Consider the following 26,879-nt stretch of genomic DNA (forward strand, 5'->3'; position numbering starts at 1 on the left):
CAGGACCCCCCCCCCCCCCCCTCCCGCCCAGATATGCCCATCATTTAAGGTGTCACTTTTTGAATACTAACGAGGGCCTCTGCACTCTGTCAAGACTTTTTAGAAGCTATTCATGAGCATATGAAATTTAAACGCCAACAAAGCAGTTTGGATGGATTTTTGCAAACCAATTTATTTGCAGACATCAAAGGCCACTGAGGATAAAAAAAAGGGCCCTTGTCTGAAAAGGGAGAGAGAGAGAGAAAAAAAAACAAGGTCGAATGAATAATCTGCTTAATTCCACTGTGTAACACACATTTAGTCACTGGAGCTGTGGAGTGTAGCTGGAGCTTTCAGATGATTTTGAACTGAAACTGTACTATACAGCACTGCTGTTAGGGAAAATAAAGGAATCCAAATTATATATACACTTAAACCCACGTATCTAAAACAAATAGTCTAATACAGTCCTGGAATAAATCCAATAAATTCATGAAGGTTAGTTTTGTTTAAACCGTTTCAGAGAGGCTGCAGTTTGTGGTGCTGTTGAATTGTATTGTGTTATACTGACAAGTGTTTCTGTTCACTTGTCCACCACATTTACATCAATGAGGCATAAATGTATAAAGCACTGCAATTCAACAGCACCACAGACTGTACAAAACTGAACATTATAACCTGTTGCATTACACTGCATTTAGTTTTAGCTAGACCCAGGGGTTACAAAACTCTCTTAAGCTCATTTCATCCATGTACCTCTTAATTGTGAGGGCAATTTTACAAGTTGGTCTCATATCTGAATAAGTAAATGTTACGTAAAAGATATGACGGCAGTCTTACTACTTCGGACCTACTAACATTTCCGCAAGAAGTCTGGTTTGAGTATTAAAGTAGTAGCACAAGGTTAAATACATAAAGTATTATTATTAGTATCATATTCAATTTTCAAAGAAAAGAAAATCAGTTAAATAAACTGTGAATGAGTTGACTTTACGTGTTTAAGGAGATTCTTTGTTAAATTCCCAAGTTATTGTCAGACTTTATAAAACAGACAGAATTCTCTCCCTAATAAATGATGAAATTGATGAGAAAATTTATTAGGAGATTCACTAGAAGAGAAGTGGGGGCGAGTGTCCATCAAGCTCAAGATCATCATTAATTAAACCTTCAGCAGCAAGATAAGTTTAAAAATCCATCAGTGATGCAGCCCGTGAGAGAACAGAAAACACCTTTCTCCCTTCACATCATTAAACTTTTCAACTCACAGCTGTTCCACAACAGTGATGACGCCTCCTCTCGTGTACAAGGTGCCAAGTATTGTGCCAGCACGTGGCTCGTTCCATAAATGTCTTGTCATATTTGAAAAAAGCCGTAGGGAACATTTACATAAAAGTCACCTATGTATGAATGACAAAAGCCATTAGAAGCCAGCAATGTTATGTAATCCACGTCCTAAAAGGTCTTAAAAAACAACATGTTATAGTGCTCATGCAATACAGTTGCTATTCATGTAGCTGTCCCACTTCATTTCAGTATTTTCTATTTACCCCATGGACCTAAAGGTGTGTGAGAGAGGCAGCTTCGCCTGCGTAGCCAGCTTCGTTTTTGGCCAAATCTTCATATGAATTTCACTCACCAATAAATTGGCCCCTCTGGGTATTCACACTAATTCCTGGAGAGTGGGATATTGTGGGGTATTGTGGGTTGTGGCCAGATCTTCAGTGGTTTGTGTGTGAGTGTGAGTTCACTCTTTTGATCGTTGCCTGGACTAATGAAAGCAGATATAGACACATGGGAGTCAGAATAGGAATGTTAAAACTGCAGATACCAGTGCAGATGTAGTCACTGTGGAAGGCCCAGTTTTTGATGTAAGTTGAACTACTTTTACAGTCACTCTTGAGGAACTGATTGAAAAAAGAAATAAAGTTTGTTCTTATTTTAGTTTTCAGAAGTATATAATTGATATTAGTCAAAACTGATACTGTAGATACTAGAGCTGTGTGTAGAAATAGAAACAATAAAAAAATCTTACTTTAGTAGAAGCAGAGGAGCTTCAAAATAAATACACCAACAACATAGTGCAAGTACCTACTTACTGCAAAAATACTTTATTTTTACTCAATTTAAAATGTACCCAAAATTAAAATTAGTGAGAAAAAGTGTTAGAATTTTAAGTAGATGTTGGGAATGATTACACAATATGAAAAGTGTGTAATCTCTCCTGCCATGGTTGCTTTATTTTTATTTATTTTAAACATTGTTAACACGTTTTATTTTTTATTTTTTTACATTTTTTTATTCATTTAGCTGACGCTTTTATCCAAAGCGACTTACAATTGCTATATATGTCAGAGGTCGCACGCCTCTGAAGCAACTAGGGGTTAAGTGACTTGCTCAGGGACACATTGGTGTCTCACAGTGGATTCAAACCCGGGTCTCTCACACCAAAGGCATGTCTTATCCACCTCATGCCATCACCACCTATAAAAGCATTTGTGAAATTAAATAGCTTTTCACAAATTCTCAAATTAAAGCTGGTATTCAAATAATGGCCACAGCTGTGTCATAGTTCTTATTTCACATCTCCTCAACATATGTGATGCATGTAGAGTTACTAGTCATAACAAAAGTAATCACAACTGTTAATACAGTTTGTGTGAAAATCTGCAGCCATCCCAAAAAAACATCACAGTTGAGTGATGCAGTTCCTGTAACGCCCACTAGATGCTGACTTCAGAAACTCATCTTTATTGAAGTCAATATCAAAATTGTCAATTGATTCTTTTCAATAAGACATTCGAGTCGCAGTAATTTTTAGTTATTCTTGAATTTGTCTTGACGATGGTTTTAATAGTGCTTGTTTCATTACAGAGGGCCTTAAGAGAACAATATTTTAGGGCATGTTTGCTTGACTGACAGGTGTCTCAACTTCACATTCATGTCTTATTACTCCAAGATGACAGCCAGCAGTAAAACTTAATGAAGTCCCTTCAGAAACCTGTATGTTGTTATTTGTTTCAAGTTCAGGTTTAACTTTTAAAAAGCAGTGGTGGAAGTATTCATATACTTAAAAATACCACAATTTAAAAATAGTCAATTACAAGTAAAAGTCATAATCTTAAGTGAAAATACAGAACAGAAAATTTACTTTAAAATATTAAAAGTGAAAGGACTCATTTATGATGCTGGATGACCCCATCCACAGTGTTTTTATTATATGTTGTCCAATTGACAGTTACACAATTCATACAAAAGAGTAAGAACTGACCACCATCTTCAAATGTGTTTTTAAAAAATGAATAAATTGATTGTAAAAACAAAAATTCATGGAAGACCTGTGGTTATACAGTATGTGTGTGTAGGAGTAAAGAATAGATCTTAAATAAGAACAAAAGAAGCTGAGATAGCAATTAAAGGATGATATCTGATTTTAAAAAAAATCTCATGAAGACACATGATTATTCCCTAAGCTTATTTGCTGCACCAAGAATAAGCAGTCAAATCATAAAAAGCTGTAGGTATTGACAGAGCAAAAGCAGACTGAGGAGGAGCAGTGAGCACACTTGCATTCACCACCTTATGAAAAATGCATAATTCTATCTCCAGTCGCATCTCTGTGTGGAGAAAGTCAAGAGGGAAACGAGGGAGTTCTTCTGTACTGTCAGCATACCAACACAAGTGACGGAAGAATTGAATTAGTGTGCATTATTGACAGACCATCAGAATCTGAACTACTTTACTCATCAAGCAGAATTAGTCTAAACGTACTGTACAGGAATTTGTCTTGGCAGCACCAGTGAATGCCATGTATCAACAATTGTGGAGTAACAGGAGTAAATACTAGCACATATATAGTGCAGGGATACAATAGAGACACTCGGTTCAAGAGGCTAAATACAGAACTTACAGGAATTTAAGATGCATGTCAATGGTCCAAATGAGACATTTGAAAAGAGAAGACAATTACTGCACTTTTTATACCATTAGAGTTATCATTTTATGATACTGTATACTTCTACTCCATTACATTTAAGACAGAAATATTGTACTTTTCACCCCAGTACATATGTTTTACAGTTAATGTAACAAGCTACTTTGCAAATTAAGATCTTAAAAACAAATAATCAGTTCTTAAAATAGAAACCAAATTATGATTATAAAACGCAATTCTTTCTTAAATGGAAGGATGGGTGGCTGCAGTGCTAAATTAATTTACTCTGCTGCCCGGACCCTATATGCATACACTGAGCAACATCATCAAATCCAGTAAAGATATGAAATTGAAAATGTGCAGAATTTTAAATGGAGTGACAAAGTAATATTGATTAATTAGCTCACAGTTTGACAATAGTGTGAAATTAAGGCCTAAAATACTTCATTCAGCTTCATAGAAAAACTGCAGTAACAATAATAAGTAGATGCATTTATGACTTGAGGGTGTGAATGTGTTGATTGTGCATATCTGATGAATGCCAATTAGCCTAATTGCCCATAGATAATTAGTTTATATGCAGTGAGTTGAACACAAATATAACAAAATATAGATGTATAATGCATAGCCTATATATGCATTTGTCTTCATTTGAATTTTTTTTCTGCTGCTTACTTTAGGCACAAGACCCTCAGGTGCTGGAGCAACTGTCCAAAAACATCACTCGCATGGGCTTGACCAACTTCACCCTCAACTACCTCAGGGTAAGGACTCTGCGGTGTGTGTGTGTTGGAGCATGTGTGACAATGTCTATGACTGTCATCCCGCTTTTATTTTTGTTCTCAACTACTCACACTTTAATGCACACGGAGGAATGATTCTTGTCCATTTTTAAATGCTATAATTCATGTTACTCATATATTCTAACTAAATCTCTTATATGTGTGTGCCTAGACAGCATAAAGATGTTTTTTTTAATTATTATTCACTATTAATCACCCCACAGTAAATCTGTTTCAGATTTCAGAGTTTACATTTACAGGTATATTCAGTGTTTGTCACAAGTTAGACTTAAGTTTATTTTTCCAAAATATGCTTTTCTACATTCTCATATTCACTCTTTAGGTAATTTAAGTTTATGTCGTGGTGGTAAATGCAACTGTCTTTCTATGAGTTACTGGAATTGAAGGCTTATGCTGTTATTTATGTTTTATGACTCAGGCATTTGAAACCTGAGTGTATAATTTCATGGCATCAAAAACAAAAAAATAAGCACTTATTCCTACTTTACTCTCTGTATATACATGTTGTGCTACCTGACCGTAGCAATATAATTTACGGAAATAGGAAGTATAAGCCAGCTGAATACATTAGTGATTATTTCACAGGGTTTTGTTTGTGTTTTTCGATGCCACAGTTGACTGACAGCTACGATTTCCAAATGGGAGAACAAGAGCAAGCGGGAGAGAGAAGAATTAATTGGATACAGAAAATTAGCATAACATTAATGAACGCTCCCTGTTGAGACTCATAATTGTGAAATGGCGCACAAATCAGGGAACGGCACCTCCGCTGCTTATAATAACTGAGTGAAGAAAGACACAGAGCGGGAGAGAGGGAGCAGGGTGGCTGTTTTTGTTTTCCTATTACAATTATTTTCTATACAGAAAGCAACTGTAATGCCATTGAAAGAGAAAACATATAATTCAACTATCTGTAATTACACTAAAGATTTTGCTTCTGCTCATTCTTTAGTTTGGTGATTCAGATGGTCAGTGCTTAGCACATGAAACAAAACAAAGCTTTGCTTTTGAAGAATGGCTTAGTTTGTTGAAATGACTTGCATTGCCTCAGTGGTCTAAACCTGAAATATTTCACATAAATCCTTGTGTGTCTGCTATATTAGGAATTGGCCGACTTTCCCAGAATGCAATGTGGTTTTATTTTAAATGCTGCAAAAATCTTCCTCTTAACGAGGGATTTAACCTTGTTCTGAGGTTTTCTTTCATTTCAGTAATAACGAAAACATCATAAACTACATAGATTATTTCACTAGTTTAAAAATAATGATATTTAGTTTATTGAATTTGCATTTTAAGCATGTGAGTTTACTCAGAACGCCATTTTTAAAAAGCATTAAGAAGACAGAAGTAAGAATTGGAGGCTTTGTAACTCTGACTTGTGTCCTTTAAAGCAGTGGTTTAACCCTTAATACGTAACACTGAACACAAGTGTGATTTTCCATTAATAGACTGTTGCATTTGGATAGTATTTTGAGACCTGAAAAAAAAAACCTATACAATCATCAAGATCAAAGCAAAGATCACAGAAAAGTCTGAAAAACATATTTTTTGTGGGAGAATTTACATTTTCTTTATTTTTAAACTCCCCAAAACCACCTCATCATTCAGTTTCATCTTGCGACCCCTTCTGGGTGTCCTGATCCCAAGGTTGGGAACCACTGTTGTTCAGTTATTTATTCATCATGTGACATACTTTGCAAATTATATTTTCCCCTACTGTTATCCAAGGATGTCAAGGTAAAATACACCCTTTCCTCACATTAAACTGGCAATAATGTGTCCCTGGAAAAGACCTTTCCCAGCATTTATCAGTCCTTCCAAAAGAGACTGACGGTTTCCTGGCTATGGGGTTACAACCGGTCTTTCTCCCACTGTCACAAACACACTCTCTCTTTTTTTTTCATTTGGAGTATTTAAGCCTTTCCATGTATTGGAGCTGCCGGCTTCCTACTATTCAGCCTGAAAATAGCCCTTGTTTTCAGGCTGAGAGCCAGGGCTTGTTGGCTGAGCTGTGGAGGGATATTACTGTGTCAGGAGGGAACTATCAGAGGAGAACAAGGGATTAGTCTGCTACAGGGATGTTCACTTTACCTCGAGCTGCATGGCATCAAAACACCGCCGTCCTAACACAGGGAATAGCAACAGACATTACTATGTTTATGTAGGGTAATTTAGCGTAAGCAGCTGAGTCTAGGGTTGTTAGAACAACTAGTTTGAAACCCACAACTGGTGAACATCCTGGTGTGAATATCTATCATGCTAAAACATTTTTGAAAGGATTTCTGGTGTTTTCAGGTGAATTGTATAAAACCCTACAAACCTGTTTAACACGTTGTAGTGGGTAATATATACTGTGTGTGATCGACAGTCTCCTTCAAAGTTCTTACCTTGTTTTTTCTTTTTACCTCCAAGTGGCTGTACAGTACAGCTGAAGACAGGATGAGCATGTTGATTAGAACTGACATCGGAAATGTTGGGGTGGTGGGATGCTGAAGGTCAGATGAGATCATTTGAGCATGCAGTGAATGATTAACAGGCTCCTTTCTCTGAGTAACGACTGTCAAAGTGCCCTTGAGCAAGTTACTAAACCCACACCTACTTTCACTCCAGTCATTTTTGACCTAACATCACACTCTGATTTGGAAACACTAACAGCAACTACATAGACTGCTTACATTGACAACATGTACTATGTGTGTTTCCAATATGTTCTTCTGTGTGGGATAATCTTGATGTGTATATAATATGCATCTTGGAACGTGACTGTCCACTAAAGAAATTTCAGCAAATTCCCAAAAACAAAATGTTTGCTTTAAATTTGTGGTAACTGTAGTCTGTCAGCAACAAGTCATGTGGTATTGTTATAGAGCCCCAGTGGTAGATGGATGGGTCAACAAAATGTTTGACTTTGACATGGGAGATTGCTGTTTGTTTTCCGTTTGCTTGCAACAGTTAATGTTAGTTTCTTTTAACCAGCGTTTTCTAACACTAACCAAATAGTTATTTTAACCCACACCATGATCTTGTCCTAAACCTAACCAAGTTATTTTTGTGCCTAAACTTAACCAAACCTTAACCATTGAAATGTCAGATCAGAACATGTTTTTATTTCTGCAGCAATAATATGTAACCATTTTGGAAGGTAACCAATGGGAGCGTCTGATCAGAATATTCATTTATGTGTTGTTGTGGAAGGTAATTACAATTGACACAATTTGTTATTTAATTTAGAGAACTTGGTGCTTGGAACAGCAGGACTGAGGTAAATGATTCAGCCCAGAATGCGATACAAAGAACAAAATGCATAATTAAAATATTTTAGTAACTATAGCCCGACCCATTCGGGAGTTTTTGAGTCAGATACTAATTTTGATATTTTGGAGTTAGTAACAGTATATTGGCCAATAGTTACTTTGTTTTGTAACATAAACAAACAATCTTGATACGGATCCCTTCGATAAAGAGTTGTGGCCAAAATCAATTTGTCAATGAACTGCTGTGGACAAACTAAGTAATGTTAACACTGTTGATGAAAATGACCTTAAACTTATTTTGGCATTTCTGTGCTGCATTTTATTTTTATTTATCGGCCAACATATGCACCAGATATATCTGCAATAAGCTAACATATCCCTGGCTGATTTATTGGTTTTGCTCTAATAATAACTTATTGCTAAATACAGTATATCAGGGACCCACCCCAAAACCAGTATGGGGTCCTTATAACAATAGAAATCACAACATGTGCATAAAAATACCATACCTTTTAAGTGCCGCTGTTAATTGAAAACTATTTGACCATTGGTGTTTAGATCATTCTGGAAAGGCTGTTTGAATCAGGTCAAAATCTTCTTGTCATAACAGATCAATACGGACAAAATACTATAGGATGCTATAAAAAAAATTATGTAGGAAACCATCTTGAAAGCTTGCGATAATTTAAAAAACAAAGTTGTTGCGGATGTCAGGCACTGGGAGAGGTGGGGTTTAATGTGACAGTCTCTCCGCAGAACATATGCAAGATATGCAAGTTTCTTGAAAACACGAGATGAAGGTCTGCTGCACGTCTTTATGAGTTTGTCATTAAACAGGACGTTGCTTAAAAAGAGTATAATGGTCAAATTTCCAGAGAAAGGTCAGGGAGGAAAAAAAACTCTTTTGATCCAGTTAGAAGGAAAAGACAGGCAGGTTGCCTGGAGTTTGATCCCGGTGTTATCCTGTGATTGGTCCAGCAATAAGTAAGCCCTGTAACTGCCCAATCCCTGTCCTCTGACTGCAACAGACAGCAAGGTTTCTGCTGGGGGTTGACCAGTTTGTAATGTTATCCAGATGTTATCTGGAGAAGCTAAGCCTTATGTATTTAAGATGACAAGCTGACTCCTGGTTCCTCTCACTGCAGATCACCAGAGATTTACAGTTTTCTCCAGACTGAATATTGTACTTAGTTTAGTGTGGGAATGAGCGACTCTTCTGTGTGTCGAAGGAGGGAACACTTAGATATAGTATATGTGTATTAGCGCATGAATAAGTCATACACATTTTGTTGTAAACAGCCCAACAAAGGCTGCTGATATTAGAATGTATCCTCCTGCCCATCTTTCTCTCACTATCTGTCTTCTTGTGCTTCTCTTGAAAGCACTTGACAATAATCCTGTTTTTAAAGGTGCTTTATTAATAGTATCTATAAAAAGTAGATTTACTGCACAATTAATCACTCAAAGTCAGTCCATGGATGATTAATTGAGCAACTAACTCAGCATTTATATGGACTTTGTTTTGTTTTACCTTGATAAGAGGCTGCAGCCGTGGACAGGACTCTCATCAAATGTTGAATAGATCTGCTTTAACTTAACGTGTGTTTTGTCCCGTTGTTTTCTCCAGTTGTGTGTCATCCTGGAGCCCATGCAAGAGCTCATGTCAAGGCACAAGACCTACAACCTCAGCCCTCGAGACTGTCTCAAGACATGTCTATTCCAAAAATGGCAGAGAATGGTAGCCCCACCAGGTAACTACATAATACTTACTGCAAAAAACATGCATAAACTTGTTCAAAGAAACAGACAAAAACACTGAACTCCCACAAATCTGGAACATGAATGAATATGAAAGGAGCTTTTCTGGTTTTCTTTCAGCAGAGATTGTCAGATAACTTTGTATAAACCTGCTTTTCTGAACAAGCCGCATAAATAAATTAAGTTCTTGGCCAAAATGGCATCAAATCCAGTTTGATTTGATGACAGAAAATCATTTACATTTTCTAAAATGTTGCGGATCTAGTCTTAAGTGTTAATCGTTTCCTCTACTGAGGTTCAAGTTACTCCCTGTCCTGTAAAACAGTTTTTAATTCTGTACCATCACTCACTTCGTAGGAATAGGAATAGTATTTTCTCAGACTGTGTTTTTATTGCATCATTTATGTTTCCAAATTTGCCATTATATGTCTTAATCCCTTAAATATGTTTTGCCTGTCAGGTATGTGAAATTAATCAGAATTCAAGGCTGCCTCTTGAATCTCAACCTCGCCAATCTTAACGGGCCTCTCAGCTTTCTATGATTGATGTTTTAAGGGTGGTTTCTGAAAAGTACCAGGCTTAAATTGGCTGTGTGGTCTTAAGCTGGAGAAAAAGAGTAAGCCTAGTTTTTTGGACACATCGAAGTGGCTGCAAATTACAGCAATGCTTAGCGAGCCGTGACGAGATGTCTTTAAAAACCAACACCAGTCAAAAAGCCTTTGACTCAGACCTGTGTAACTTTAATTAAGAGTGCCGGGTGTAATCAGACTGGTAGATCCAGCTCCCCGGCCAGCGGCTCCCCAGTGTCGACGACGTTCTTCAAAGAAAGGAAAAAACAGAGAGTAAAAAAATAAAACACGGAAAGCATTTTATGAATATCAAGTCTGAGAGAAAAAAAACTCTTGTACTGACTGTTAATTGTGCACATGGAAAGAAAACACAAGTTGGTATGAAGTCCTGTAGGGGTGATAGTTTTATGTCATAAGATAGCATTATGTGTGATTTATGACAAAAAGCTTAATGTGTGATGTAGTGTGGTATAACATGCAGCTTAATCTTTTCATTTGGTTTGATATGATATTACCTGTATGTGGGACTGCTGGTTGTGGATCCAGAAGTTGCTTAATGGTAACTTTTTAAATATTAAACAGAGTAAGTCTAATGCCTCAGTGTGTTTTACCAATCAAAAGAGTGATTTTCAGGGTCTCATGTCTTCCGTCTATATGTTGACATGAAGTTTGCCTGGACTTTGCAGTTTAGCTAGAATTGTGGTTTTCCTTGCTGGTGGCGTGTTATTCCCCTTTTCCTGCAATTCTTCTCCAGCTTGGAAACTGGTTGTGGATTTAGCCAGGAAGGAAGCCACAGGCACATTTATGCTCTGATAAGTCCTTTTGGTGGAAATGGAAGTGATTTTAGTGCGTCACCGGTTCAGCATCGAAGGAAACCAGTCGGATAACAGAAATGATTGTCTCTGACAATAGGCCCGCTTTTTGGCACAAACGTCTGTCAAAGTCAGGAATCAAAAGAGAAAAGATACTGATAAAAATTCCCCTTATTGTTTTACCTCTGATTTACAGTTTCAGTTTTGTTTGTATCATGAGTCGCTGGTTGTTGTAACTGAATATGAAAGCATCTCCCTTGGTGTGATTAGTAAGAACCTCGAAAAAATGTATTTCATTTTCAGACATCTGTTTGAAGATAACAGCAGTGTTTTCTTTTCTCTCTTGAGATTAAAAGGAATGATGTTTTCTAACAAATGTTAGAAGAATTTGCACAATCATGTATACATAAATTATGCACTACATAAATTATTTTGTAAATACTAAAAACACCTAGATCTCTATTTAACCCTTGTCAGTACTTTGTATCTTTTAATAATAATGACTCACTTGTGATTTAATTGCACCATTAGAAATTATGTATAGCTCATAATTGGAAAAACATCTTTCATCTAAGCATGTTTCCCAGTGGTGTTAAGTAGCACCTGTAAGGCACTGAATGTTCAATTATTTCTCTTCTTTTTCTTTGTTGTCATTTCTGGTCTCATTCTGTCTCAAGTTGTTTAACATTATTCAATCACCTGAATAAAATAAAACTGATTTTGGCTCCGGTTTTCAGCTGGACACCCACAGAACTTCAAAACGGAAATATTTCCCACAAATCACAAAAAAGGTATCTTCTCTCTTGCACTGTAATTGTCTTAAGTCTTATAATCAAGCAATATTGTAGTGCTCACTGGAATGTCATGAAATACATTTCCATGTGCAAGTTCATCATGGATGCTCAGCTACATGTTTGAAACTAGTACTAATACCTGTAACATAACTGCAAGTTACATTTGCCAGATTAATGCATTTAGGAACAGACTTCTCAAGCACTGGCTAAAACATTATGACTAGAACAATAACACTCATGCTCAGCAAATCAAATCTAATGCAACAAATATGAAAGAATGGACACAGTATAACAGCACATCCAGTAAGACAAACATGAATGTGCTTTTTGCCTCAGCAGAACAGTTTTAATTTGGCTCATGCTGTTGAGGACCATGGCAATTGGTACAACGCCGAAATCATTAACAAATGTACATTACATTGAGTATCAGGATCCATTGTTGAGCATTTATGCAAATTAAACAGTGGTTCTCTCTTACTAGTGCATGTCTTGGGAGATGTTAACGCTCGTGCGGTTTCACCTCTGAAGAAAACAAAGCATGGATCGTTGTAGACTAGTCACCCTTGTCTCTGTAACGTGTATTTTTGTGTGCTCTCTTTGCATGCATGCGTGTATATAAGCATTATGTACAGTTTTGACAGCATGCCTTTCTGCCTCAACATGTGTTGTTGTCTGTCTGAGCCTCTACTGTATGACCTAAAACACATTCTCCACACAGCACACATCCCTACACCTTGTTACCGTCTGTATGCGTTATGTTCTTGGCATTGCCTCTGTTTGTCTTTGCTGGTCGTGCCAAAGCTGAGCCCGCCCGACAGACAACCACGAAGAGGAGGAAACGGAAGAACTCAGCCAGTAGCGCCAACAGCAGCGTGGGCACCACCGCAGGCAAGAAACGCAGCCCCGCCACCAACTTCAGCCTCTCCAGTCAGGTACCTGTAAGCATCAGCTCCACTCGGTTTGCCTCCTTTTATTTTTTTCTTTGACTCCACATGTATGTTTACAGGGTTACACACAAGCACAAGATAGATGCAGCTTTAACGTTAAATTTATATGCACAAAAGAGGGGGAAAAATCACTAGGAGAGGGTAGAAAAGAAACCTGTGCAGTGAGACAAAGAAACCTCGAGGGATTTCTATGAAAATATGTCACCCCAAAAGATAAAGAGAAGGTACATCAAATATCATAAAAGTGACACAAACGAACAAAGAACAGCTAAATAAACAACAAGTAAAGTGTTTATTTGCTGCAGTTAGTATCATATCACTAATAGGCTACATGTAGTCGCTTCTTTAGTTTTCTACCAGTTTCTCTGCATGTACACATGTACTTCAGAATATGGACATTTAAAAAGACCCAGCCAACCCTGTTGCTCAACCAAGTGGCCACAGCCTAGAGGTTTAAATGAGAAAAAAAGTAATTTGAATCTCAGAACCAAAGTGACTCTTGGCCCTCTCTCAGCCACCACGGTTGAAAATGCCCTTGACCAAGGCACTGAACTCACAGCTGCCCAGAGGACTTGTAACACAGTTTGCTTGTACTCTGCATGTCTAGAACCGTCTGAATTTGAAGCCGCTGTGAAGTAGTGCTGGATTGTACGACATAATAAACAACTGAAAGAGCTTGATATGTTATTCAACCGCAGCCACTTCCTGTGCCATTTGGTCATTTAGCACCTGGGGGAATATTTACTGATGAATAGGTGGTGGTCGAAGTGAAATCTGATCTGTAAATTCAGCTGCTCAATAAATACAGTTTTGTATTAAATAATATCAGAGCTCAACCATTGGTAAAAACAAATATATATCAGCTGTATCAGGTCTAATATTTTATTTTTGAAAAATAAACTGTGCTATTTTTGTAAAAGTGAATGTAAGATTACAATAGTACATTTTGAACAGTTACTGGAAAATGAATTATTATTAAAAAATATCTATAAATAGAGAAGCAAATGCAAAATGATTACCCAATATTGGCCAATCATTTCCATTACAACAATATTAAAAGTCTGGGGGTTACAATATATATTAAATACAAAATGATCTGTATCAGCCATCAAACACCCACATCAGTCTAAACATATTTTTGTCATTTTTTATCTTGTTAGCGTGCATGGTGTAACTAGATAAAAAATGTCACAAATATGTTTAGACTGATGTGGGTGTTTGATGGCTGATACAGATCATTTTGTATTTAATATATATTGTAACCCCCAGACTGTAAATATTGTTGTAATGGAAACTCTTCTAAAACACAGACTTGGGACAGTAAAACCAGAATAATGAAATTAGTGTATCTCATTAGCTTTTAATGTTGTTGTAATACATTCAATTAGAAAAACTTCAACAAACTTGACCACAAAGTGAACAATTGAACTGCCTTACTTACATCAGCAGTGAACTATGTGACTAGCCAATATCCAAGAAACAAAACAAACAAACAAAAATAATAATATATTTATATTGATCTAATTCTATCATTCAGAGTAATTCAGAGTAAAGTAACCTGGTTAAAGACAAAATATCTGGCGCTATGACTCACATGCATACTGTGTTTCAGGGTATGAATGTCTGATTTTGCCACATGTCTCTATAACAGGTCACTTGACACGGTTAGAGGTTAAATAGACTCTTAAACAGTATTACACCACTTGCCTGGCACTCCCCTCCAGGATATGTTGTGAGTGTGTTGTCTGCAGAGGCTCAAGTTTTCTACTTTCTCCCTACACTGTTCATTACTGTATTATATTTACACTACTGCATCCAATGTACTATGCTGTAGCCACAGTGGCGCAGCTCTCTGGTGTTTTGGAATACAGGTCATTCCAGTGCAGCTAAAAGTGTGCTGATACCAAACAAAACTGGAAGTGGTCTTTTTTAAGGGTTGCAGGTTGGCTATGATGTGTGTGTGTTCGTCTTGTACGCAGGACTAATAATGTTTAATGGGAAATTTAAGAGTGCTGGTGCTTTTCTATACTCACAGCGTGTGCTGCATAGCAACCCTGTCCCCCAGAAATGACATTTTTATACTACTAATTTGTTTTCCCTATTATGTAGGACTTAAACACTGGAGACCTGAGTCCTGCATGTTGTTATTTCTAGGCAACAACAGCGCTTTATAGTTTGGGAAAGATTGTGGTTTCACCTAAATCTTAATACAGTAAACGTGTTGTGTGTAGTGCTTCAAGTCACATTTGTCTTTTTCAATATTCAACCAAGACCACAATCTTTCTGTAACTTAAACCAAGTTTTTTAAGGGCCTAACCATGACCATTTTTTTTCATGCTTTAGTTGCTATAAGAGTAAATAAAATATGTTGTCAGTTAACATGTCGTATGTGACATGGCAAATACATTGATTGACAGTGTATCCACATTATGTTAAATTATGTTTCTTTCTTTATAAAACATGAGTTGTATATAAAGGTATTTTCATTTTCATACTGGATGGACTTGTTCCTCCAGTTTGGGGTTGTTCATCTGCTTGGCACTTAACGCTGGAAAACTTAATTTTCCTGGCATTTGTACAGTATTTCTAAATAAGGTGGTAATGATTTCTGTCCCTTGGTTAGCTGTCTCATCATCTTTTGAGGTTTGTTGTTCTCTCTCTTTTACCTCCTTCTCTCTGTCTTACACATATGTACATCATGCATACATGCACACATAAACACAGTGTGCACAATTGTTTTCTCTCTAGAATGCAGTTTGGCTGTGTGCCAGCTCTCATTATCACCGATATCTGTATACACCCTCCACCCCCAGCCCCGTTCCTCCGTGACATGTACACACTCTACTCCACCCCCCCACCACCATCTTCCCTCCCACACACCCACGTACACACACCCTCCGTACCACTCATGCCGTGCATTCACACGCCTCTTAAAGACTGGCAGCATGGCTGGTAACATGCTGGTTACATATGTTGCGCGCCTGCTGTCTTTGTCTGAGAAGTTGTTCGTTTGTGGCTGAGCACAAGCCTACGTGAGCCCAATGACAATAAGGAGTGGACCCTCGCAAGCAGGGGGAGTTACTAGGGGCTGGTGGAGTGGAGGTGTGGGGAAGGAAGGTGGGGGTGGGAGCTCATAGAATGAGCAACACTGACCTCAAGTGGCCTGAATTGAATGTTTCTTTTACCAAGAAGATCTCCAGCAGCAGGTTTTGCATATTTATTTCTCATTTTCATGCTGTAAGACAGTCTCAGTGACAAGTACAAGACATATTATAGACTAGACCCATAATTAACTACCCATCCGCTGTATATTAAATTGGTAGACCATAAATTGAAGATCTTTTGAGGATTACATTCACAAGGTTCTGCATTGAACTAAACAATATCTGTGCTCATGTGACACTGGCACTAAAATTCTCAAATTTTATACAAATAGTATGACTCAAATCATAATTTATAGGCACAGACAAAGTTTTAATTAAGAAGTCTTATTTATGTTGCATACTGTTTTTTAGTAATTTATTTAGGCGGTGACACAGTTTTTATCTGAACTCCTAAATGATAAGGCTGGTGGTATTCTATATTTTTCTTATTATCAAAAAATCCCATTAAAAGACCAAAACCAACAATTAATTAATCCTGTCAAAAAGTATTTTTTGTGTGTCCAAACATATTCATCTGCACCGCAGAGTTCTGTTGTTTTCCAAAAACTATTAAAACACATCAATGAGCCACACTGTGACATGTTTCTTTATTAATATGAACATGGGCACTGCAGTTTATTTTTTACATACAGTTATGTATGCTACCAGAAATACACACCAGAGCACCAAATGTGTATTAATCGACAGCTGAAAATAGACCCCCTGTGAAAGTAACATTAGCTAGAAACTACAGTGCCCAGCTGTTTTAGAAAATTGCTAAGCCTTTTTTTCTTTTTTTTTTAAATACAGTTTTCTTTAATATTGATGTCTTCAGTAGTAACAAATGTGCTTGGAGCTGAGAGCCACAATCAAGTTAGGAAAGTCAGACCAACACATTGTTGGTTTAGGTCTTTTCATGGGATTTGTTGACAACAAGAAAAATATAGAATATCACCCGTCCTTTTAAGTTGTATTTTATGATGGTATCATCAAGCCAAATAACAAATTAATGTTCTAATAAACTAAACCATATTTAACTAAACAATATTTAAAATGTAGATTTTGTCTTTCTTTCTCTGAATTTGAATACACACGGGATGGAGGGCCAGTAAACTCAGGTCCTCATAGTCTGTTCTATGTTGAAAAAAAAAGAAGGTGTTTGTCTACAGCCCTGGCTCTGTAAATTGCCAACACAAAGAGGCTTGGACCAAGCCACAAAACACTAATGTTATTACAGCCACGATTTGTGTCAGGCAACGTTATATTGCTGTTGTTGATGTCAGCTATAGTAGAAGGAGATTTGTGAGTAGGCTATCTGTCTGGAGCTGGTGTGTTGGCTCTAGGAAATCGTCGCATCCTCTCTCCACGTTAACTTCGCAGCAGCAACTGTTGAGACAGTTTGCTAACACACAACTTAGCTAAAGTTAGTTACTTTACTTGCTGTGTCGTTGTTCGCTCTATATCATGGATCTATACTGGATTTCTTCAGAATTGTATTCCACAACTTTATGGGACAAATTTGTTCTCCAGACACTTTGTTGGCGTCACATTCCCAGTCTTTTTTAAATTAACCGCCTGTTGTCTCGGAGGCTTGAGGAGGAAGTATTGCCTACTACATACTACTGGCATGTATACTGCATACTGTATGCAGTATGCAGTATACTGTATCAAACTGTTAAATTTATTTATTTTGAAGTATGCTAGGCCAGGCTTAGCCAGTTTCCGTTTTCAAAATCTGAACAATAGGAGGAATTTAAATTTAAGTAACATTACCACTTAATCTTATGTAAAGAGAACAAGGCTTCAGACAATCTGTAGCAGATACTTGCTTTGGTATATTGGTGCATAAATAAGAATTATATGAAATAAAAGCAAATAAAAAGCAAGTAGCCAATTGTAACCACAACTGTAACGTTACACTAACAATGTAAAGTCTATTTAGAATAATGATAATAATAAAGCAACAAAAGTCAAGTTTCGAACTACTTCTGTTGTTTACTTATTTTTATCAAAGTGTTTCTAAGTTATTCAAGCATGTCAATCACGAGTCAGATGTCTCTTGATTAAGTTAAAACGTTACATTACTCAGTATGTAAAGACAGCGGTACGAACATTTAAACTGTCTCACAGCTGCAGGTCTTTCCTCTCACGTTGTTGCTGGACTGTGCTTCTGCGTTGGCTGCAGCGGTCTGTGTGGCTGTTGGACCAGGTGGCTCCATGAGCTGACTGGCCGGCTCGTTAGCTAACGTCGCGGGCTGGCTCATTCTCAACTCCGAAAGCATTCAAGCCCATTTTCGGTTTGGGCATTTTCCAAAAACTGCTAATATTTGAATCCTACACAGTTGATTTCTCACCTCAAAACTTGTTAGAAGCAGATTTAGTGATGAAATACCGTATGAAAGTTGTAAAACAAGTTCTGATGTTGTCTTCTACACAGTGGGATGGAGTACGGCAGGTAGACTGGTCCGATGCATGCTGGAGTTTTTTTCCTGAATCAGTCAATATTATATAGCTGCAGTACCCGAGGCTGCAGTTTCAGGACCCCCGCAAATCTAGGACCGCAGTTCTAGGACTGAAGTTCTTCTGCGGCGGCGCCATCTAGTGGAGTAGTGGTGGTAAGGCACAGGTTAACCCTGTCTGCGCAGCTGTAGGGTTAACCTTAACATACATTTAATCAATAACTTAAGGTTTAGGCACACACTCTGTGATGGTTGTGGTAAAAGTAATTGGCTTTGGGGGGGCTGTCAAGAGCAATATAGGTAGCTTGATAGCTAGCTGGCAGTATCAAAGTAAGGATTATGGTCCTGAAACTTCAGCCTCTGGTACTGCAGCTACATACTACCATAGACTGTATATAAGAAGTGGACGTAGTCATCACCCGTTGGTTTGTGGACTGCCGTTTTGAAGCCTTGAGTTTGGCTGATAGGGCGCCACCCTGTCGAGTTTTTGCAACCAGTGGCACCGGATGTGACCATATTTGGATGAGACTGTGGAGCTAATGGCCGTGTGTGGCGCTAGTTAGCTTGCTTAGCTAGGTGCATCTGTAACTCACGTTAACTGTCATTTTAACAGGGCTGATAACTTTGTCTAGCGAACAACAGTCTTAAAACTAAATGTACTCACCAGAGAAAGTGAACAGCCAACTCCTAATAAGCTTTTTCACCGGCGCTGGTTAAATTTACACAGTGCTGTGGGTACGAGTCAGGTCGCCATGGTAACGACTTGTCAATCATAGATTGAAGCCTTGAAGCATACTCTGCTTTATGGTCTATTTTCTTCTAAATGGAACCATAATTTACTAAATGAACATCATGTTGTATTGAAGAAGACCTGAAACTAGCGATTGAGACCATAAACTCATCAGGTAAGTGTTTACTGAGGTAATTATTCAGGTGAGAAGTAGAGTCATTTTACCATTATTTCTAATGGAACCGGACTTGTTTTTGCAACCAGAAGAGTCGCCCCCTGCTGGCACGTCTTCACGTCTCAGACCAGAAGCTTCCCACTCTCATACTACTCGAATCAGTATGCCATCCGCCCAACTCAAAGCAGCACAGTTTAGCTAGCGCAAACGCTAACTCTTAACGAGATGAGTAGACAGTATTAATTAGCTGACAATTAGCACTTCCCCAGTCCCAGACTAGCCAGCAGCTGCTATCATCTGAGGGATTTTTTTTGGCCCAAAATTGGCCAGAGGTAGGTTGACAGGCCTCCTTACAGGAACAGATGGTGAATGCAAGGCTTGTTGGCAATCAGCACGCGTTAGCTAATGACTTAATTAGCTATGCAAATTGACAAATCAGTGTGGATATTGTCATTTAGTTGAAAAGCTCACCTAAATTAATTAGTCTGATTAAAGCATAGTGGGGTGTAGAAGTGGTCGCTAGGGGGGTTTAGGAGGTGGCTTGGATAAACAATCTGCCTCTCCCCATTTGTGCTCTTCATCCAAGTGTGTGTGCGTGTGTTTTAAGTTTTGGGTGGGAGTGTGCTAAATTGTCTAGTTTTGTTTGTATGTTTACATCAGCACTTGCTGGATGTGATCATGTGTGTTTGTTCTGTGTATGTCTGTTGATCTCTCTATGTGATTTTGGTGTACAGTGCTGGGTTAGCGTGTGTGCTGCTGCATGAGTGGTTGTGTGTATACAATACATAGGGTTAATCTGAGGCTGCATTCAAGTGCTTTTGTCTGTGTTTGTGTTCAGGTGTGTGTGGTTGTGTGTTAAGGTGTGATTGAACAGTAAACTAATCTGGGTTTGTGTGCCAGTGGATGTGCACGTTTGTCTGTGTTTATGTGTGAGTGTGTATTGCGGAGGAGCTGGCTGAGAAGACCGAGATCTCCCAAGCCAGGCAGCGTTGACACACAAGGCCAGTGAAGCGTGCGCTCCATTTAACTGTACAGCTTCTTCCCAGGTTATGGTGGGAGGGACTGGGGCTCACCAGCAGGGAGGTGCTTAGTCAAAGGAAGATGAGATTCACAGACTCAGCAGCACACAAGAATACAGCCATGAATCTTTTATTGATAAAAGTTTAAAATCACAGATTACACAACAGTGATTATTTGTCAACAGAATTTGATCCACTTTGTTCATGAAGTGTGAAAACATAAAATAAAACAAGCTCATATTGGGGCATCCCTTCCTAAAGAATCATGAGGATTCCTGCACATTGTGAGAGTCACAGATAGCGGTGGATAATGGATAAATCTCTCCGCTTCCCTTCCTTGACCCGCTGTGAGAGTGCCATCTCTGTGAAATATGTCTTACATGATGAGTATTGATTGGGCTGGGTAGGGAGCACTGGAGGAATCCGCTTTCTGTATAGGAAGGTTTCATTTGCTTCGAGTGCTTCGAGAGGGGTCGACTGTATGGATGGGTTCACTGGATACACCAACACCTGTCCTAAACACTCACACACACACACACACACACACACACACACACACACACACACAAACTCCTGCTGTTATTGCATTGCAAGCAGGGGGGTCTGTGTTGAAGCAGGAAAGCACACCTTCCATCATAGGGAGTTTGGGTGCCCCTCACACAGCCACTGTAAAGACATTGGCTGCTTAATGAAGTCTTATGAATGTTGTTGTCTGTATGACCTTGTAGTATTTTTAACTCTCTGTTTTAAAAGGGGGTTGATTCATTTCAAATTTCTTGATACGATTATGTGAAACAGACACCATGCATATTCATTTGCTTGAAGTCATGCAAATGTTTTAAGGTCTTTTTAGGTGGATGTGCATTCACTTGATATTCAGATGGTGCTCTGGTCTCAGAATTAGATGAAACAGATATGCATTAATATCTTCTCTGGTGATTTCTCACTCACTTTAGCATGTTAATTTTGAATCACCCCGAGGCTAAATATGGATGGTCCTGCACAAAAATGAAAACACATCACGTGTGGCTGTGTAAGAATGTATTATATCTGTATACCAGTTTTAAAACCTGAGTTAATCTTGAGCTTTTTTATAAAATATATAACTGGTAAGATAAACTAGTGGTTTAAGAAAAGAATGAATCAAACAAATTCAACAAGAATAAAAAGGGGTAAATATGTGTGTATTCTGTTTTAAGAATGTGGCTAAAAAGATTATTTGTTTTGTGCATAGTGTCTCCATTTCCTTTATGTGCCTGCTTAACAACAAGACAAAACTTAATACATTTTAAAAGATGATGGAGAGGGCTAAATGTAGTGTTAACCTTATATTTACACACACAATAATAGTGTATTGTTTGCATACTCTTTTCTAAGAAGCACACGTGTGATGAACCCATTCAAAAATCCATTGGATAAACTAAATATATATGGTGGACTAGGTTGCTTGGCTCTATCCCTGAAAAATACTATGTGAATAAAAAGTATGCCTTTAAGTAACACAACTGTAACAAAATGGGATTCAGTTTGAATATTTGTCGTAATTACCATTTCAAATTGTAAATTTGTTCTCCATGTCTCTGCCTCTCTGCAGGATGTGATGGTGGTGGGCGAGCCGACCCTGATGGGTGGCGAATTCGGGGACGAGGATGAGCGTCTGATCACTCGTCTGGAGAACACACAGTACGACGCTACCAACGGCCTGGATGACGAGGACGACTTCAACAGCTCCCCCGCTCTGGGGAATAACGGCCCCTGGAGCAGCAAACCCCCTGCCGCCCAGGACAGCAAGCCCGAGAGCACAGCGCCCCAGCCCTCACAGTAAAACAAAAGAAGAAGAAAACAACAGATCCTTGACTCCATGTGGACTGGACTTTTTAACCTATCCCCTTCCCCTGAGGGCAGTGCTTCTACGCCTCATAACATTGTACCCCTGTCTGCAAACTCACCACTGGCATGTCCAGCCAAAATACGTCCGTTCTGGATATTTTCTTCACTGTAACATCTTGGAGAACACTGAGAACTGCCAGCATTGCACAGCAATATCCACATGTCAAAGACATCAGATGCATACAGGTCGTATGCAACTGTAATGTAAAAATAGTAAGGTTTCTGCATTTTTTTCAAGAATGCGGCGGAAAATTGCGGATCGAATTCTCCTCCTTGTGCCCTCAGATACAAACCTCTCGTCTAGTGGAATACTACAGCTGTGATTGGTTGACCTGCAGGTCGCAAGTCATCATGCTGACAGTGGGGGGAAAAATAGAATAAAAACAACAAACAAAATGTCTCAAAAAATGGCAAGCTCAACGGTGAGAAGGCAAGATGTTTTTTAACAGCCAACAGAGCCAATGGAAGCATCTTATCACATTGGAGACAAATAAGAACATTGTTTGAGGCAATTGCATTTTTATTGGAAATTCAGTTGGCTGTTGGTTTTTTCTGCTGTTGCTGTTTATTTCCATTTCCAATTAAGAGGAAATAAAAGTTCTCTACCGCTGTGGACTCCTTTCAAACGAGGGTAAATCGTGTCCTAGGATTGTTTTTCCACATTACTGCGGTCGTCACAGATTGTGATTTCATGCAAACCAGTTTGATTGTGTTCGTAGTCTATTGGTATTTTTGCTTCTCTCAGAATTCTTTGCAATCACGTTGTAATTTTGCCGATCAGTATGTGAACTTTGCCGACATGCATTGATGCATTAATGTTGATTTTGTTTTTCTTCCCTCCTCGAAAAATTGGACTTCTTTCCCTTTAACGACCTACTCCCAAACTGATACTAAAGCCCTTTCCTGCATGATTTTATAGGATTTTTATTTTGTTTGGTAAATGTACTTCAGTACATCAGTCTGCTTTTCCTTTTGGGTTCATCAGTTTGGGAACACTGTTACAAGGTTTGTAGCTCTGTAAATAGAGGTGGAATCTATCTTGTCCACTGTAAATCAGCCACTGAAACTAGTTTGGTTATGGCAGCTGTTTTGTTTTGTACAGGAGGTTCAGATTTCTGTTGGGTGGTTTGGATGGATGCTGGTTTGCCTCTAACTCTCTAATGTTCCCTGTCCTCTTAGTGCTTAGTTTAGCTAGTGCAGAACCAAAGCCACAAAGTTAACAAACCACACATTCAAATAATCATATTTCTTGTATATTCTGTGACACAGGAAGAAAAACAATTTTACATTTTGAAAACAACGCTCAGATAAAATCCCATCCACCCCACAGAAATGGTTTGAGGTCCCTGTTTTTGTGTTCACAATTGTTCTATAATCTTTAATCGGATTGATATTATATCCCTGATCTCTTTTGTTGGACTTTTGTTTGGAAATGGGCAAGAAGACAACAACAGATGTCTTTACACAATTGGATCTTATGGGTATTTATTTGTGCATTTGTAAGGAAGCTAACACATTTCTAAATATGTTTGAGCCTAGTATTATTAGACACCATTTGTACATTATATAGCAGAGGTGTTCAGTGTCATATCTGATGTCTGGTATGTATGCTTTACCATTATGTGTGCCAATAAACCGTGCTTACAAAGGAGTTGAATTTGGTTTGGTTACATGCATCATGTGTGCACGTAGCATCTGTTTGTGTGGATATTTACTCTCACCAGTTAACTCTGATCAGTTTGATCAGCCGTTGGAAAGCAGCTGACCGAAACAATCTTACCACAACCTTCCTCAACAGATTGGAAAATGTAATTTTGTCTTGTCCAACAACGAAAAGTCGTTAATGTGCTCAGAAAAATTACAATGTTAACATGTACAATGCCATAACAACCTTATCTGAGAAGAAGAAAGTGTAATTCAATCGCTAAGTGGACATTAAGATGAGACCATTTGATTTGCTGTTTTGCTAAAGATAGTGGATTTGACTGATCCTTTTGGGACAGTTTCACAGTCTCTTTAGCTACATCTTAAAAGACAAAAAGCGAACTTTAAAACGGTCTATAAACAGTGATAACATCATTAGAAATAATGTCTAAATATTCCCTGCATCTGTGATGAAGTCATAGCATCACCTAAACTTCATGTTTTTGGCGTTTCTCAAAAGAGAGAACCAGAGATAAGACAGAGATAGATCAGAATGCAATGCAGCCACAAGACAGGTTGTGTTTTAAATATGTGAGCATCATCCCAAACACGCTCTAGTATTAAAACACTAATCCACTTCTTTGTTTCATATATATACATACATTTAATTCAGGTTCATGTATTTCCCCTACTCTTTGGATGTTAATAAAAAGCATTCTAGGAAATCACTACATAAAGAATATGTTTAAACACTTTCCTCTCTTCATCACAAAATAAGTCATGGAATGTGATGAAGAGGTCAAAAATGATATCTAGTGGTGTATCTCCATGGATTTTTTCTTTAATGTGTAGACTCTCTCCACTGCAGTTATGGCCTAAGGATTCCTGTAGGACACTGACAGGCCCAAAATGTAAGGACAGTTCATCAGCAGATTGGTTGTCTTTCTTTTAGTTTATGAAGAAATTCAACATTAACATTTAAGCTAGGTAATCAGTCTTGGTATGTGACATGCTTGTATGTTAAGTATTTTATTTTCATGGGACTTTACTTGTACTTAGAGAGACATACTGTACATTTTACTTCATTACATTTATCTGACTGCGTTAGTTACTAGTTATTTTACACATTAAAAAGTTTACATACAAAACATATGCAGAACTTGTAAAATACGATGTTGTGTTATACATTAAACTACCCAACTGTTTACAGCTGAATTGAATGAATGAATAAGTCGATTGAAAGAAAGTTTTATTGGCAACTATTTTGATAATTGTTTAAGTCATTTTTAATGCAAACATTTCATGGTTCCAGCTTCTAAAATGGGAGGATTTGCTACTTTTCCTTTTACTTATTTAAAAACAAACATTGTGATTGTGTCACTTTGAACCCTGGGTAATTGTGATGGAATTTCTCACTAACTGCTGAATTTTTATAAACCAAAAAACCAAACTATTAATACAAAAATATTCAGCAAACTGATCAACCAACTACAACAGTAAAATCCTGCTTTTATATTAATGCATGAGTAATACTAATCTAATGATATAATAACAGTCACAGCACCTGTACCTTTAATACTTACTTACATTCACTTTGAACAGATTTTTCTTACAAGTCAAGTATTAGTACTTTTACTCAAGGAAATGATCTAGTTATAAGACTGCATCCACCACTGCAAGTAATGGATTCTGTAAATTTATTTAAATAACCTTAAGCTATTAAGCTTAAGTATTAAGCTACTACCATAAGCACTGTTACCTCACAGCAAGAAGGTGCGGGGTTTTAACCGCAGTCGTCCCGGCCTTTCTGTGTGAAGTTTGCATGTTGTGCGTGGGTTCTCTCTGGGTGCTCCGGCTTCCTCCCACCGTCCAAAAACATGCGGACTAGGTTGATCGGTGGCTCTAAATGGTCCTTAGGTGTGAGTGTGACTGGTTGTTTATCAGTGTGTGGCCCTGCGATGGATTGGCGGCCTGTCCAGGGTGTACTCCCCCTTTTGCCCATTGTCTGCTGGGATTGGCTCCAGGCCTCCGCGACCCTGTATGCAGGATAAGCGGTTGACGATGGATGGATGGACCTTGATTTGATGTACCTTCCCTTTATCCTGTGTTGCTTCTTGATTTTATTTGAAATTTTGACATTTATTGGCTTGTTTCAAGCTTCTGGTTACCTGAATATTTAAGTAAGTAGAAAGTAAACCTTGGAACATGAACCTGGACTTTGTGTGATACTCAGCGAAGTTACCCAGATAACTCAGTAGTAACAGGCCACAGCACTGTTGTTGGGTAAACTTTAAATCCAGGACGATGTGGTGGAACTTTGGCGGCACCAAGTGGAGCATATTGGGTATTGCAACAACGTTTTCAATTGTTCAATAATTGCAATTTTTCCAGTTTTTAAAAAATCTGTATTAATTTTTATTTTATTTTTTTAAATGTTAAGTTTTATAATTATCATAATTGTTATTGTTGTAGTATTTTAAAATAATGACGGAAATAATGTACAGCATATCTTTAGCATTGGCATGATGATGATACCAGGGACATTTATAAAAAATTATACAAAGATAACAAGAATAATATTAGCATATATCATACATTAACATTACGTTAATCTACAGTACATGTTTTTACATTATTATTTTTGCCATATTCGATCAGCTCTTTGCAAAAATGAGTTAAGGCTTGCAATAAGTCAATTTCATGAATTTCATGTATTTCATGAAAAGACATTTATATGAAATGAATCTAGCTTCTTTTTGACTACCATAGATTTTCATCTGTAAATGTGGCTTTATGAATGTGAAATTTAGCCAAAAAAGTAATAAGAAAAAACAAAACTCGAATTTGTGTTATCTTCTATGGTGCCAAGTAGCACAAGTTTTCAAAATAACATAAAAAGTTCAACAATAAAAGCACAAAGTTATTGCAAAAAGTTTCACAAAAGCAGCAAAAAGTCAAGGAGGATTTAAAGG

General features: G+C 37.8%; 1 protein-coding gene and 1 long non-coding RNA gene across 5 annotated transcripts in view; one reads left to right on the forward strand and one right to left on the reverse strand.

Moving 5' to 3' along the window:
- The window catches only part of ldb2a (LIM domain binding 2a), a 94,276-nt gene extending 70,362 nt beyond the window's left edge, over positions 1–23,914 (forward strand). Inside the window, exons 5-9 of one of the 4 annotated variants that reach the window (XM_046031112.1) lie at positions 4,591–4,674; positions 9,595–9,718; positions 11,844–11,897; positions 12,690–12,838; positions 21,968–23,914. In XM_046031112.1, the coding sequence (XP_045887068.1) occupies positions 4,591–4,674; positions 9,595–9,718; positions 11,844–11,897; positions 12,690–12,838; positions 21,968–22,198 (642 nt within the window). In that variant the 3' untranslated portion in view covers positions 22,199–23,914. The remainder of the gene's footprint in view (positions 1–4,590; positions 4,675–9,594; positions 9,719–11,843; positions 11,898–12,689; positions 12,839–21,967) is intronic. The other 3 variants (XM_046031113.1, XM_046031114.1, XM_046031115.1) reach the window with 3 other exon arrangements.
- LOC123957969 lies at positions 20,488–22,911 on the reverse strand. Its single transcript, XR_006821951.1, has 2 exons — positions 21,922–22,911; positions 20,488–20,888 (listed from the first exon to the last, which is right to left on the reverse strand). It is a non-coding gene; the product is annotated as an uncharacterized LOC123957969 (long non-coding RNA).
- Positions 23,915–26,879: the final 2,965 nt, after the last annotated feature.

This window comes from Micropterus dolomieu, linkage group LG19, assembly GCF_021292245.1.
Source record: "Micropterus dolomieu isolate WLL.071019.BEF.003 ecotype Adirondacks linkage group LG19, ASM2129224v1, whole genome shotgun sequence".
In the NCBI taxonomy this organism is placed as follows: Eukaryota; Metazoa; Chordata; class Actinopteri; order Centrarchiformes; family Centrarchidae; genus Micropterus; species Micropterus dolomieu.